The sequence below is a fragment of the Rousettus aegyptiacus genome, unplaced genomic scaffold (assembly GCF_014176215.1).
Source record: "Rousettus aegyptiacus isolate mRouAeg1 unplaced genomic scaffold, mRouAeg1.p scaffold_m13_p_14, whole genome shotgun sequence".
Taxonomy (NCBI): domain Eukaryota; kingdom Metazoa; phylum Chordata; class Mammalia; order Chiroptera; family Pteropodidae; genus Rousettus; species Rousettus aegyptiacus.
In genome coordinates this window covers 49,500,118-49,515,708 of record NW_023416289.1, presented here as the reverse complement: position 1 = coordinate 49,515,708, position 15,591 = coordinate 49,500,118, and the positions used below count along the sequence as shown (strand labels likewise).

General features: G+C 56.0%; 1 protein-coding gene across 5 annotated transcripts in view; it reads right to left on the bottom strand.

The window, feature by feature from the left end:
* LOC107500506 (cell migration inducing hyaluronidase 1) overlaps nucleotides 1-15,591 on the bottom strand; it is a 113,247-nt gene that overhangs the window by 40,497 nt on the left and 57,159 nt on the right. For 2 of the 5 annotated variants that reach the window (XM_036231863.1, XM_036231864.1), the window contains 7 exons: nucleotides 11,696-12,590; nucleotides 9,739-9,845; nucleotides 5,782-5,928; nucleotides 5,189-5,327; nucleotides 4,330-4,566; nucleotides 3,281-3,460; nucleotides 929-999 (listed from right to left, as the gene is read on the bottom strand). In XM_036231863.1, the coding sequence (XP_036087756.1) occupies nucleotides 929-999; nucleotides 3,281-3,460; nucleotides 4,330-4,566; nucleotides 5,189-5,327; nucleotides 5,782-5,928; nucleotides 9,739-9,829 (865 nt within the window). In that variant the 5' untranslated portion in view covers nucleotides 9,830-9,845; nucleotides 11,696-12,590. The other 3 variants (XM_036231862.1, XM_036231861.1, XM_016125821.2) reach the window with 3 other exon arrangements.

The following is a 15,591-nucleotide window of genomic DNA, read 5'->3' as shown; positions in this document are numbered from 1 at the left end:
CCAGTCCTCCCAGTGAGGAAGCAGCTCACGGCCCTTTCCTGCACTTTGGTTTCGGAGGCTGAGGCACCATGCTCCCACCGTCATTTCTTGTGGGACCTCCCCTCGAGAACCCCCGGTAGAACCCCCAGACGTCCCCAGGAGCGGAGGCCGCTGCGTGGGGAAGGCCCATCTGAAGAGTCTGTGTGGCTCAAGGTACCCCTGCAGGCTCTGTCCTGGTTCCCGTCTTTCCTACATTGATTGCTCTGCACTAAGCTGACAGGAGAAATACTAAATGGAGCCACTTTAAAATGGAGATGGAGCCGCTGTCCCAGAGAAACTGCCTGGCGGCTCTTACACCTCAAAGCTCCAGAATATCCAAATGGGGCAAAGTCACCCTGGATGGGCCTAAGACTCCATGGGCCCAAGACATCTGCTTGCAGAAACAGAAAGCAGATACCGTGACTACCGGACTGGTGGCCGCCGGACTGAGCATTAGCAACACGGCTTGGTGCTGGCATCATGACGTCATCTGCACCAAGCATGGAGCCTTCCTTCTGTGGATGGCACTGTCCCCGTCCCCTCTCACAGACACCCTGCCCTTGCCTCCCCATGGGGACACTATTTGGGCCTCTGACTGAATCGATGATTTCCAAATAGCTACTCTTATTGATCTCAAATCAACGCTTGCTGCCACTTTCTCCAAAAGGCCTTTTATTTTAGGCTCACAAAGTTGATGACTTCTCTGAAAATGTCAATGTTATCTGGCTGATGGACCTATAGCCCATGTTGGCTTTCCCCCTTTGATGTAACATGGCTAATTAAGCGGCCTGCCATGCCACCAGGAGCTGGGAGGTGGGTCAGCCGTGCTGAGGGAACAGGAGCTCAGGAAGGGCCTCTTGGTCAGAGACACTGGGGGGAGGGGACCGAGCCCCTCGCAGCCCGTCTTTACCGTGATACTCCGTGTGGTCTTCCACGGAAGCAGCAGGATTTCCCTTCACAGTTAGGAAACTCCACGGGTGTCTGAAAGAAACAACAACAGAGCGGAGTTCCTCACACGCCCGAACCTGTGCTGCAGGCGGAGAAGACACGGGGGCTGGGCTGCCCCGGCCCAGAGGAGCAGAGCCTCTCTGCCAGCACTGGGCTTCCTGCCCACCTCGCGCCTGACGTCTGCACACGGAGAGCCTCTCAGCTCCCTCCTGGCCAGGCAAGGCGTGGACCGCGAATCAGCAAGCCCACAGACCTGCCTGCGCCTCTGGGCCCAGTGAGGTCCTGAAGCCAGGGCTCTGATGCTTTAAGGAAAACAAGGAAACGCGTTCCAAGAGAGAAGGTCATTCCTCTGCCCCAGAGGTAAACTCAAGGAAAGAGCCAGAGGATGAGGTGACTGACCTCCCAGGGAAGGAAAGAGATGCCTCCTCTTCTTAATGGGGAGTGAAGGAGAAAAAGCAACAAGATTTGGGACGTCGTAGAGCGTGTACAGCGGCAGGGTAGGAAGGTCTTCCCACCCACGTGCTTGTCCCCCAGCGCCCAGTACAACCTGTCTCCTGCTGTGGATTCTGGTCCTCAACAGCTCGCATTATTTTTGTTTTGATCTCTGACCTCGGGAACTAAGTCCATTATTGAGGCTGGGAATTTGACTGTCGCTCTCTCACTTAAATCCTCCAGTGGCCCCTGGACAAAACCCAAGCTTCTAGGCACTGCCCTCCTGCGCCCACCTCCCTGGCCCCGCCTCTGTCCCCTCCCACCCCTGCACACCCTGCTGCTGCCTGTACTTCCCTACACTTTCACAAGAGCCACACATCCACCCAGGGACGCTGAACCTGCCGGCCTGTCATGGGGAATCGCTGCCCTCGTTGTCCCCTGCGGGTCTGATGAAAGCCTGCTTTCAGCCTTCAGCCCACTCTCGCTGCATGCGGCCTCATCGCCCTGGGCCTGTGACGTCTGCCTTCCCACAAGAGCTCAGCACACCTGTTCTAGCCTAAAGCCCCACGCTAATGTCGGCTCAATCACCACTTCCTGAACGAACAGGTAAAGGGGTCAAGTCTTAGATCTTCTACTGATTTTAGATGCTCTGACTTGGTCATTCAAGGTCTGTCTATACAAATAAAGGGTAAAAATATAATCCCTGCCCACCTAGTTCCTTTATCCATGAGAATGGCTGTTAAAAAACAAGGCAGGCTCTTGTTCGTAAGGAGAGAATAGTTGCTAACATTTATTGAGTCCTCACTCTGTGCCAGACGTATAGCAAATATTTGCTCTATTATCACACTTGACCCTCCCAACGGTCCTAAGGATGGCTCCCGACATCTCCCATAGTGGATACAGGAATGATGCAGAGAGGGTGAGTCACCTGCTTGCAGTCTCACCTGCCAAGAGGTGCAGCCCCAGCTCAAGTTCATGCCAATCTAATGCCAGGTCTTGGGGCCTCAGTCATTACCTTCTTCTGCTGAGGCCCTAAGTAGACAAACCCCTGCAGCTCCACCTCTTGTTGTAAATTAATAAACTGACCTTTCGACTTATAAAACAATGATATGGAAACACCCTCAGTTTCTCCTAACAAAGGAGCCTTGCGATACCAAGGTGTCATTGTTACCTTTGGCTGCTCGAGTTTCCTGCATGGGCCCTTCCAGAATAAGCAGCCCCTGGGCTGCTGCAGAATGCACTCTGAAACCTGGAGCACCCCTCCCTTGCCCAAGGGAGGTCCGCCCAGCCAGGAAGACCTCTGCTGAGTCCAGATGCGGCTCGGCTGCCCCCGGCCCCAACCTGCAGAGCTGAAGGGAGGAGCACTGCTATCTGCACACAGCCACTAAGCTGAGACCTGACCCAACATGATAAAAAGGTGGGGCAAATGCCCTCCTCTTGGGGCCAACGTGTGTGCACGCCAGTTGGCCATGCCGCTCCAGTCCAAGTCAAACAGAAAACACAGGGGAAGACGTTGAAGCGCCCTTCCCCTGGAACACTGGGATGGCCAAAGATGCTTGATACGCGCTCCCAACAAGCATCTGCTGATCCCCAGGGCACACCGTGACCGCTTTGCCAGATAAAGAGAATGCAAACATCAGCTGCACATCATTTTGCAAGTGACAGACTGAACAAATGCGTTCATAGGAACAGAGCACTTCTGCATTTTAGGAGTGGATCTGCTTGTAAGAAATCCCAGGTTCCCTGCAGGAATAAGCCTATCTGTCCCACGCAGATGGAGAACGTCCCTGCAGCTCCCTCGGTCACAGGGGTGGAGCGGCCCTGGGGGGTGGGGACCTCCCACTGTCCCAGAGCCTGGGGAGGTGGCGGTGACAGGCAGTACCTGAACCCGAGGCGCAGGAAGTGTTTGCTGCCCAGCCTGGTCATCGCCTTCCTGGCCACGTCGTCTAGGTTGCGGGACCCTTCGTCGTTCACTGCGACAGACAGGATTCTGCCATTGGGCACCGCATTCAAATACTGGGCCAGACGTTCGCTCTCTTTCTTGTACGTATAGGTGTCAAACCTAAAAAGGGCAAAGAGAAGGGATTTTAATAGTCCTGACAATAGCCAAAAAAGTAAGCAAAGCACATGTCATTGTTGAAACAACCCACATGCGACCCAAAGATCCCAAGGGGTCTGGTTTTTAAAGACATTTTTATTACAGCAAACACTGACCATCTCAAACTCAACACAGATAACCCACCCTCTTACACAGAAAATAGCCATGAATCACCGATCTCAAAAAAATCTATGCCATTAGTGACAAGAATTTACGAAGGAAAGACACAATTTCATAATAATCACAGCTCTCCTCCATGTAACTATAAAGATTTAGTAAAATTACAATAGAAATTCCAAAAGAATTTGTCTTGAGACGTAGCAAGCAAAATAGTTCTAAAATGAAATCTACAAAAATAAACCAGTATGAATAGTCAAGAGTTTAAAAAAAAAAAAAAATGCGAGGGCCAGGGCGGTCAGTGAGGCGGGTGCCCCCGAGCTGCTGTTTTCAAGTGTTTGCCACCCCTGGTCCAACCCGCCCGGCCCGCAGCCGCCACCGCCCCTTCCCTGGAGTTGGCGGCAGCAACCACAGCGCACGCCCATGCCTGCCCCCTCTCACTCAGCCTTTTCCTTCGAGAGCCCACCTATGTTCCTACTCCTCCAGGTAACCTTCTCAGGGGACTGTGGCCTGCGTTTGTGTGCATGCGTGTGCGTGCGCGCGTGTGCTCGTTCCTATTAAATTCGGCTTCACCAGCAAAGGCCCAGGGAGGGAGAGACGTAGCTCCCCGAGGCTAGGGTTTCTGTCTGTCTTGCCCGCTGCTCGCCCTGAGCACACACGCTCAGTAAACGTGTGCTGAATGAAGGAGTTTGTGTTCGAGTGAAGCCGAGCCTTACCGGTCAGAATGGGTGACTGTCCCTGACTGGGGGTCAATGACATGCACAATGACGCCCCGGTGGCCCCAGCTCCTTTCAAAATAATAGCCTCCTTCCTCCATGCCACCTGGGCGGAGCGTCTTGTTCAGAAACGTCCAAGAGAGCTTCTTCTGCCCGTGCAGCTCCAAGGTGCCTCCTCTGCCAACCCCGATGTACTTCAGGCCAAAGTACGGGTCCGGCTGAGCCCCCTCATCAGCCCTGCGAGAGAAGACAGTCCTCAGGTCAGCCTGTCCTTATGGCACTGCCCCGGGTCCCGCTGCGGCCACCACAGAGCTAGCCACACTCACGATCACACAAGCTCAGGACAAACGGCCTCACGCCTGGCTCTCCCTGGGCCAGGCCCCGGCGAGGCTGGGAGGCCAGCAGACACACTGCATTCGTTTGCACACTGGCACGTCTGGTCGGATCACACGTGGAATCACCTGGACCTGCACTGTCTGCCCTCACTTTGTCTTCCTGCCTACCACTTACTAGAACTCTCAGCTGCTTGATGAAGGAGCATGGCCAGAGGAACGTTTCTTTATCCTGTCCATTGTAACTGATTACATAAATGCTCACAGAGCCTCCCTGAGCCATGATGGGACTGGGGGTGGGTGAAAGGCTGGCAGGACTTCTGTAAGCTAAGTGCAGACCCAGGCTGCAGCAGAGCGCCTCGCCCTCATTGCTGACGTCTACCTCGTTCATGACCACGACATGGCAGCACACATTGATGACTCTGTCCTGCACTGTGGCCTGTGGTCTTGCCCGCCTCTCTCCTTTGAAAGCCTCCTTCCCATCAGATCCAAGAGCAGCACCTGAGCCCTGGAAGCTGCACACGCACCTGCCATACAAGACGATGCGGAAGCTGCCCTGGAAGGGGCAGAGGGTGCTCCCGGCATGCAGCTCTCCTCCACCGTCGATCAGGATGTGTCGTGTGCGCAGAACAATGGTCTCGTCGTGGTCTTTGATGATGAGCCTTCCTGAAGAGCAGGATAGGGAGAGAACTATGAGTGACAGGGGCACAGCAGAGGGAAGGGCAGGAGCCCTAAGCCCCCCTCTCATCCTAGAAGGCAAGACACGCACTGCTCATGTACTTCCGTGCACGCCGTGCTCACACGTGCGTGCTTTTCTCTTCTCTCTGCCTCAAAACATGTAAACAACGCCATCACTGTACTCAGTGAACAAGCACCTGCAGGCAGGGCAGGCTGGAATACTCAGGGAACCAGCAAAGACTTTGCTCCCTAATGGCTTCTTCACAACGACTGGACCTCAGACAAGCCATTCCTAAGTGCGCAAGACCAATGGTTATCTCAAACGACCAGATGCTCCGGCATGAACTCAAAGCACGTGACCTTCTTTCTGTCCATCTCGAGTTGTGGTGACTTACGTCCCACCTGCGAGGCTCGAGCAGGAGCAGGGGCGAGACTGGCTTACCTCCCTCTGAGATGTGGATGGAGTGGACCGTGGCAGACGACGTCAGCAGCAGTGCTCGGCCCCGACCGATGTACACGCGGTGGTCCCGGTCATGGCCAGGGGTCCAGGGCTGCAGCTCAGGGCTCTGGTCAGGGCATTCAGCTGCCACTGTCAGGGACAGAGAGCTGTCACTGCCCCCACCCACTTTCACCAAGCGAGACTGCCACAGACCACAAGGAGGGACCCACACGTGTCTTGAGGGCTCTGGGTCCCCTCTCTACTAGAGCTGAAAGCAAGGCCTTTGAGAGCAGGGAGACCCCTGACACGGCCCGGGGCCCCAGGGTGCAGGCTCACGTCTTTAATTAACCCATCATGTGCCTGCGAGGAAGCCATTTCCTCTTCTGGGCTCGCTGTTTAAACTATAAAATCTCAAAGGGCAGGTTGGATAACTCCTCGCGATGTTCCAAGACTTAGCGTTAGGCCATGATTTATCCAGACTACTTGTCTCCCAAGACAGTCCATCCTCTGGAAAGCAGTGTTAAGACTTAATGAACCCCCTTCCCCAGTGCATGAGAATTTGACTTTTAATTTTCCAGCTCAGTCCCCCTGGAAACCTGAGAAATATGTTACCAAGCAATGTTGCTTGCAACAAAAGTGACCCCTGATTAGCAAATGGTGTCTAAATGGGGGGAATTACACATAATCTACATTTCTCTCGGTAGCGAGGTCACAATGTAGGCTTCCCTAAGTGCCGCGACTCTTGTCATTGGGCATGTCCCCTGCAGGAACCCTGGAAGTGCCGTCTATGTCGCTGCTACGAGACACTGGCATTGATGGGGCCTGAGACTTCCGAGCCAGGGCAGTCCCCACAGCTACCCAAGGATAGTCTTGTGTCCTGTCTCCTGAGTTGTCTCCTGGGCAACCAACGAGGAAAACTTCCAGGAGGCCCGAAGAACCCCTCCTGTGGAGGAGAAGAGCCTGGCACTGCTCCGGTGGCAGGTTGTGTCTCTGTCCTCGGTCCTCCAAAGTGGCTCCAAGGCCAAGTGTGGCCCATGGTAGCCTCGTGAGTCTGCATGTTTGCTTGAACTAAAAAGCTCCCTTAGGGGTGTTGCAGAGGCTCTTGTCCCGACCCCAGCAGAAGCACCAGGAGTCTCCCCTCTCCGTATGGCAATGAGGCTCTGCCCCAGCAGTGACATGGATACTGCAGACAAGAGGACTATCTCAGAAACTGGAAGAATCTCCTGGGTGGCAAGGGAAGATCCAGAGAGGGCAAGGCAGGCAGAGGCCAACGTGCTGTGAATGGATGACTCGCAGGGAAAGCAGGCCCCACTGTCCCCCGTTTCTGTGTCGCTGGGAAGTTGTGGAATATGAAACCGTAGCTTTTAAATAATCTAGGGTGGCAGTGGAGAGGGAGCAGGTGAGGGCAGGTAAGCCTGTGGCAGGGTCCGGTTCCAGGTTTTGAGACCCTGGGTAGGACCTGGGAAGGGTGGGAAGTTACATGTGTTGCGCACAGTGGGTGCAGAGAACAGCACCCACAAAGCGGGCTTAGAGCGCAAGGGGCATTCTGGCTTCAGGACAGTTACTGGCGTGTAAGTTCCAGATGTTACTTGATTTCTCTTTGGCCATCTCTGGGATTAGAGTCTGTCCCATACCTACACATCTCGAGAGGACTGGAGGAAAGTTGCCTTTTATCCACATGCAACTGTACCAGACCCTAGACACACATCGTAGCATCTCTGTCTGTCTGCAGGCAACACCCGGCCCGTGCGCCCTCTCCAAGCAGTGTGGGCACCCGGTGCGGTGGTGCGCGTCTCACCCGGCCACGGCCCGGCCCCACAGCGCCCTCCTCCACGCTCACCACCTGCCGCGGGCCACAGCCCAAACGCAGGCCTTGCACCTCCGCCACTGGAGCCCTCGCAGTGACGCCGTCAGCACTGGCTGCACTTTGCTCAGTGCTTTTGTCTCAAGAGGATCTCCCACTTTTCCTTTTACTGGAGCAGCTCGTCCAGCTGTAGTAAAGCCCCAGGGCCTCAGGGCGTGGTCTCGCTCCTCAGCGACTTCCCAGGCCACAGGGACCAGCTCCGCATTAGCAGGCACTCGCAGCTGTGGTGCGAGCGTGGCCTCCCGGGTCAGGGCCCGTCCCCGCGTGTGTCCTCGGGTGGGGCAAGTGCCTCCGCCCAGTCCTGGGCCATGAGTGTCCGTTCCACGGAGGTGATCCACAGCCGTGTGGGGAACACACGTGGCTAAGGGGCAAGCCCAGTGGTCCAGGCACGGAGCCATGAGCAGGCTGGGACGAAATCATCCCAACCCCACGAGATGAAGCCGGGGGTCTCACCACCGCACCCCGTGACAGTGCTGGCTGCCCCTCCGCGTGCCGTGTGCCCGTCTAGGTGACTCCGCGTCTGGGGCGGAGGCGGTCGCCCGACCCTGAGGCTCCCCTGTCATCAGCAGCCTGCGTCTCTCAGCCCCAGCAGCTTCGACCCCACAGGGCCAGCCTCACACAAGGGCGCCTCTGCTGGAGCTGCAGAGTTGGCTCTCGGTAAAGGTCAGTGTCAGGGGGTTCTCGTTTGTACAAATCAGTGAGCGGCTGGACATGGTCAATGCCTTCGCTGAACTGTCACCATAGCAACCCTGTTTCCGGAAGGGGCTGTAGGAAGCGGGATGGAGAGTGAATAAAAAGCCCCACCTACTTGGACCACAAGAGGCCAGGGTTGGCTTCTGCATCCCTCTGATGTCAGAGAGAATCACAGACCAGGGGCACAGCCTCCTTTCCAAGTGGTCTGTGCTCAGACAGAAGAGAGACCCAGGGTGTGGGGGGGATCCTAGGAGGCACCTGATGAGAGCCCCCCTAAGGCCTTGCAGTGGACCACCCTAAAAGAGAAAGCCAAACCTAGTTCCTGGCACAGAGTCAATGTCTCCTAGCGTTTCCTAACTGAATAGGCGACCAAAGGATGAATGATAGGATTCATGCAATGTCACCAATCATTGCATCGACAGCTAAAATACGAATGCCTTGCTCCGCCCCCGAAAGGTTGGAAAGGTTCTACACGGAATCACAGTGACGGGATGTCACTAGTTATAGTTAGAGATTACTTCCTTCCGTGTTCAGAAAAACAAAATGGAATGCTAGGTAAGGCCTTTAATTCTTACTGTAGAAAAACATCCAACTCAACTAATCAAAGCACTAAAAAAAGAGCATGTGACAGCGATGGCATCACTCCTAAAGCTCTAGTCGAAAACGTGAAGCTGTCCTCCATCTCTCGCCCTCCAGCCCCAGTTTGATTTACTGGACTGCCGTCTCTGCGTCCAGGCAAGCTGGCCTTGTGCTTCTAGATGGCAATTCAAAACCACTTAAAGGAAAAGCTGAGACCAAAAAGGAGATGTCAGCCTCGCCCAGAGCACGCGCACGTAACACACTCAGACCAAGCAGTGGCAAAGTGGGCGGGAACACTCAGGGCAGGTGGCCCAGCGCTGGTAAGCTGTCTTGCAGGTGTGTGTTTTTCTCTGGCCCCAGAGTAGTTTGTAAAATTTGATTTAGCTGCCAACATTTAAAAGAGAGCTTTTACATAAAAATCTAGATTTCCAATTTCTCTTAAAAATTCACAAGATCCTGCAACGGGGGCCTCACCTTCAGTTGGGGCAACAACTGGCCAGAAGTGGGTGTCCCTTTAAAGGAGCCTGAACTTCCCAGGTGACCACAGTCCCTACGTGGCCAGCTTTGCTGGTTTATGTTACATGTTTGGCTTCTCTAGACACTGAATCTATAACCTCCCGAGTCTAGTCCAACCCCTTCATTTTGTGGGTGACAAGCCTGAAGCCCAGGATGAGGCTTGCCTAGGATCAAGGAGTTAGCAGAAACTGGCCAGGGCCCCGCCACCCTGCCCTGGCCCTGCGGCAACTTCTCCTCTGCTGTTAAAGAGCCCCCGGCTGTGCCCCCAGCTCCCCACAGCCTTGCTCCAGCTGCTCTGCCTGGCTCACCTGTAGACGTGACCCTAGTGACGCAGGACAGGAGGACCCAGCTGCTTATCAGTATCGCCTTGAAGAAGTCCTGCCTGCTGGCGGCTCTCATCCTGGCTGGGCGCTCCCTGAAATAGAAGCACACTGAGTTGAACCCGCCTCATGCCTCCACGGGCTGGAAGCAGTGTGGGCAGATACACATGGCAGGGCCAGCGCGGGCACGCTCCAGCTGTGACTCGGGGCCGGGCAGATGGGGAGTGTCAACGCTGCCACTGCCCTGCCTGTGCCCTGCAGCTCGGGGACTCCTGACGGCTGGAATTTCATCCTCCGTGCTTGAGCTCCTGTCCATCCAGAATGATGCTTTTCTTCTTAAGAAACAGAGAAAAATGAAAATACTTCCACCAAATAGGAGCTAGGAGTTAGACGCTACCAACTTGCTATGTGATCTCAGCTGATTTGATTAACCTCTCTGGGCCTCAGTTTCCTAATCTGAAAAAGGAGGTTGCAGACTGGCTGATTTCTAAGTTATTTCACCTTTATCAGCGTATGCTTTAACACACACTGGTAATAACACACACTGAAATCCCAAATACGATGCCTGGTGTCACAACCCCCTCCCTGTGTTACTTATGCAAGAGCGAGGTGGGGCAGAGGGAGTTAAGTCCCCCCATATCCCTTTTTCCCTCCTTATTCAGTAAAAGAACCCCCGGGTTTTATCTGGGCACGTGCCACTGAGAATGAAGGCTGCCTTCCCCAGTCTCTCGCATCGGCTGCAGCCTTGGAATTAAGTGCTGGCCAATGCAGCAGATGTGGAGTGTGTGAATTCCAGAAACCGTCCCTAAGGGAGCGCCTGAAGCCTTTCCGCCCTCCTGCCTCCTTCCTGCTGGCCAGAACGTGGACACGATGGCTGGCTCTGCAGCAGCTCTTTGGCCATGTAGTGGGAGCTGAGCACTGAACATGGCAAAGCAACCGGAAAGACCCTAGGCTCTGATCCTGTGGAGAACCGACACAGCCCCAGACCACGGATTTATTTTTATGTGAGAGACACTCGAACTTCCATTTCCCTAAACTTCCAATTTTTTAAAGCCACTTATCTGTTTTTTCTTCTACTCGTAGAGAAAGCGATATGGGAATCTGTGGGGGAAACCCCAAGACAGGAACTTATTTAAAACGAGACACCCGATTGCCCTTTCAGAACCTAGTGCCACCTGGACAAACACCTTTGTCTTCAGGCCCCATGCGGCACATGGGGCTTCGATGGGGCTCGAGGAGTGGCCAGCTCCACGTCCCTGCCCATGCCCGTGTCCCCAGGGCCTCCCTTGAGCAGGGCTGCAGCTGTGCCCAAAAACACGCAGATATCGTCCTGCACTGAGAAAGGGGCCCAAGTCCGGCCCACACCACCCTCCAAACCAGCTCGGGGACAAACCTGACCGTCCCTGCCCCTTCACTCTGGGCGAAGCGCTTTGTGTGCATGAAACTTGGACCACAGGAAGGTCTGAAAGGGAGCGCACTGGCCCTTTGCCTGGTCCCTAGGCACAGGTGTGCTGGGGCGGCCCGGGGGGACGGGAAAGGCATGCTCAGAATCAATGCCTGTGGTGTCCTCGTATCGGGCACCCTGCCTGGCCCAGGCCCGACCTGCAGAGAACAACGAGCCCATTCTAGTCCTCGGCTGACCACTGGAGTCACGCATCGCAGCGTGTGGGAATGGCGCCTTTCCCACGGCCCCAGAGAGAAGTGTCTGTTTCGTGCTCTTTGCAACAGAAGGGAGGGGACACTGGGGACAGCAGCATTCTACGTTAAAGCCGAGCCCTGCTCCCAGATCATCACGGGGCTCCCCCGAGGGAGCCTGGGCTTTTGGGTCCAAGAGTTGGCACCTTCACTCGTAAAGAACGTGACCAGCAGCAAGGGCGGAAGTGGCAGAGGTGGAGGCGCCCTGAGTGCGGGCACCCTGCTGCCCTGACTGCCGGGTGGGCCTCACCATGGCGGTCCCCTCTGTGGGCCTGCACGTCCCGGGGTGCAGAGGAGGCTGGCCTGCAGGGCTCTGGAGCACTGACACCTGATTATTTCATAGAGCCTTTCAAAGACCAAAAACCACTTCCGGGGTGGACGTAAAGACGATTCCGCCTGGAGGGACAAGCTCAAACTGTCTTGCTGATGGTAAAGAGCCCCTGGCCATGTCTCAGAGCCAGCCCTGCCTGACCACAGAGTCAGAGGCTCTCATTGCCAGAGGCAGCTGGCATGCTTCTGCGCCCATCCGTGCGTGGCTGGAGTACAGGCACCCCCGGAAATGGTATGTTGAAGCAACTCCCACGAGGTTCTCAGGTTTCACTTGCGAGTTCGTCACCTGGGAGCACGGCTTTCTCCGCTGGCCCCTAAAAGCTCTCTGGTGATGGAGCTGGGGTTTGGCTTCTGGGGCTGGCAAGGTGCCATTGTGAAACAGTTCCCAGCTGTTGGGTGCGCCCGGGATGAGCATCGTCAGCTAACGAGGCTAGAGGCTTCCATGGGGAGCTGCTGGCCGGAGGCCGGCCCACCGCCGCCTTGCTGGTCCTGATGGGCCCTGACGGCCTGTTCCCGGAAGGGAGCAGCGACCCCGTCCGCAAAGCCCATGCGGAAGAATGTGGACACTCTGCGGAAGGCAGCACCCCAGTCTCCTGAGTGAGTCTCCACAAGCAGGCTTCTGCCAGAAGCCCGGGCCAGCCGTGCAGCTGCTGCTCGGTCCTGTGCCTGCCAGGCCTCACAGGGGCGGGTGCGGGTGCAGAGCGGGAACGAGGGACGCTGTCTGCCCTCGTGTGTCTGCCTCTCCCCGATGCTGTCACACACCAGGTGCCCGGGTCTCGCTCTCCCTTCAGGTAGCCCAGTCCAGGGCTTGTCACCTGCAGAGCGAGAGGAGCAGAGTGTTATTCCAGCTCCCGGAAGGCCCTGAGAATTCTTCTGTTTTTAGATTATTTTTTAGATTACTTTTCAAACTTATTTTCAGTTATAGTTGGCACACAACATTACGTTAGTTTCTTTCAGACGTACAGCATAGTGATTAGACATCTATACACATACGGAGTGGCCTCCCCTCAACTCCAGCAGCCGCTGACCACCAGCCACAGTTATGACAAAGTTCCTGACTGCACTCCCTGCACTGTGCTTTACATCCCCATGACTGTTTTTCATAACTGGCAATTTATACTTCTTAATCCCCTCACATTTCACTCACTCCGAGTCCCCTCCCACCCAGTGAGAATCAGCTTGCTCTGTCTTGCTCAGACTCCCTGAGCAGCGGCACCTACAAGTACACGCCTGCCCTGGCCCCAGGGGACAAGGTGTCCTGTTGCCCCAGAGGCTGCGAAACCAGGACTTTCTTCAGGGAGCACGGGAGCCTGCGGGAGAAGCCGGGGCAGCGACGTAAGTCCTGAGGCAGGGGACCTGCGGGGTGATCCGGAAGCTCGCTTTGGGGGTGGATGGCACGGGGACGGCCACAACACTCCCTGTCAAACCTTCACTGAGGCAATCCTCACTTCACGCAAACCTAGACGAGGCCCGGCTCGGCAACAGGGGGGACAGTGTGGTGACCCAGAGCACGGGCCCAGCCACGTGGCTGACATCAGGAAAGCTGCCTGACCACCTGGGCCTCGCTCTCTTCTCAGTGGAAGTGGAACAGTGAACCCTGAACCCCACGGTCTTGTGAGCATCGAACTGGATGCCGAGAGCACTGGCCCGACCTGTGGTCAGTGCTTGAGCTGCGGGAGCCACCGGAATCAAGGACGCGCCACACTGCGGCTGCAGGATGCGGGGACGCGGAACCTGAGAACTGAGTCTGCAGACTCTGATCCGGCAGCGCCGGCTGAGATCTGATTCCAACCATTTCTAACAGGCTCCAAGGTAGGAGGCTGCGGCTGCTGGGCGCTGGGCCACGGCCTGGCTGCAAGGGCCCCCTTTCGCAGGTGAGCCAGCAGGAGAGAGCACTTCACGTTTTTTAAGAGCAGTAGATGGAAGTCTGAACCAGTATCTGATAAGAGAGTTGCTGTCTGACTCCAAATTCTGGGGCAGGCACCACCTTCCCCACCACCCTGCTTGCTTGGGAGCAAAGAGGAGAGAGGGGAAGACTAGGCCCATCTGCTCCTGCCCCCGTTTTGATTGAAGCATCGCTTTAAGTTATAGTTTGGATAATGAACATGCTTCAGGTACCCTTCGTACATTGAAAGTCTTAAATTATCTTCCCCAAATGAAACACCTCCCTTGATGGGGAAAGTCCCACTGGGCAGCCACCAACAGGGGAGCCTAAGAGGACAGAGGCTGCGGTGCCACGGGGTAGGAGTTCACCAGCACAGACGCCCCGTCCCACGCACACGAGAGCCAATCACACTGGGTTCTGCTGTGCCATCAAGTCCAAATCCCCATCCGCCCCCGGACCAGCTACTGGGCTGCTCGCTCCAAAGACGCAGCCACGGCAGCTCCGAAGCCACTGTTCCCGGCCGTTCGGTCGGCACGCACGGCCCCGGTGCCCCGTGCGTGGCACTGTGCTGGCGCTGGGGGGAAAGGAGGGCAACGTCCTTGCCCTCGTCGTGACCTCCGTCCACTGCCCTATGCAACAGGCACAGACACCAGCGACGCGCACGGCCCTCCCGGCAGACCAGAGGTTTCCTAATGAAGACTCGCCTCTTACTCGCTTGAGTTCAAGGCTGGTGTAAACCATTTGGCCACAATGAAACACCTGACTCTTCCGTTTACAGCTGTGCTGTCCATACGGTAGCTGCTGGTCCCAGGTGGCGTGTTGGGTGAATATTAATTTAATTAAAACTAGACAAAATTAAAGTTTCAGTTCTGCGATCGCACTGGACACATTTCCGGCGCTCGACAGTCACTTGTAGCTCGTGGCCGCCGTGCTGGGCAGCTCAGGTCCGGAACATCCCCAGGGCCGCAGCAGCGTCTTTCGGACAGCTCTGGTTCAGAGCCTCGGTCCTTAGCGGTGGTTCAAAGGCCCCCCCCAGCCCGGCTCACGGCCTGGCTCTCCTGGTGTGCTCCCTGGCCTGCTGGGTCAGGGCCTCCGGGGCTGGGCCCGGCGGTCCGTGTGGTCACAGACCCTCCAGGTGACTGTGCTGCGTGCCTGGGTGTGAGCACCACTAGTTCAGAGTGTTCCTTCAGTTCAAAAGAGACACGTGTCAGCCCTCACGGCGGTGCCAACCTCACGAACACCGGACTGCTAAACACGGAGCATTCAGGCCATGTCAGAAGACATAAAAATTTAAGTCTCAGCTCTGCCACCTATGGGCAGTGTATGAACTTGGCTGTTCATTTGATACGCTAAGCCTGTGTCCTCATCTGTGAAATGGGAGAGTAACTGTAGCCGGGGTGGCGGGGATCCTTCCGGTTCAAGGGCTTGTCTCTCCCATCCCAGCAGAACACAGCTCCCAGGGGAGGTGCAGGGGGAGATGAAAAGATCTGACAGGAGTATTTACACACCCAGCACGGAGTCACCGCTTCTGGGGGACTCCACAGACGAGGACACACATCTGCTGGCCGGGGCTGCTCCGAGGGCACTGGTGGGGGGACCCAGTGCGTAAGGAGCAGATCCGTCCTTGGCCCCCAGCTGCACACTAACTTCCCGCTGGCCCCAGGGGACATGCACAGTCCCTGCCTCTTGGACTTAAATGCTCCTTCTCTCCACCACCATCCTCCCAGCTGCCATGCATGGCCTCTGGGAATTTGCAGTCTGTTCTAAGATCCCATTTCTGCCTCTGCTGAGGCATTGTCCCTGGCCCTAAAGCCTGTATCAATTGCTTCTTCCTCTGCATCCATGGCCCTCCTTAAAATGATCTCCTCCTACCTTTGGAAGTCCTAAGTGTTGTCTACGTCAGGTTGCAGGCTCCTTGCAGGCAGGGACCT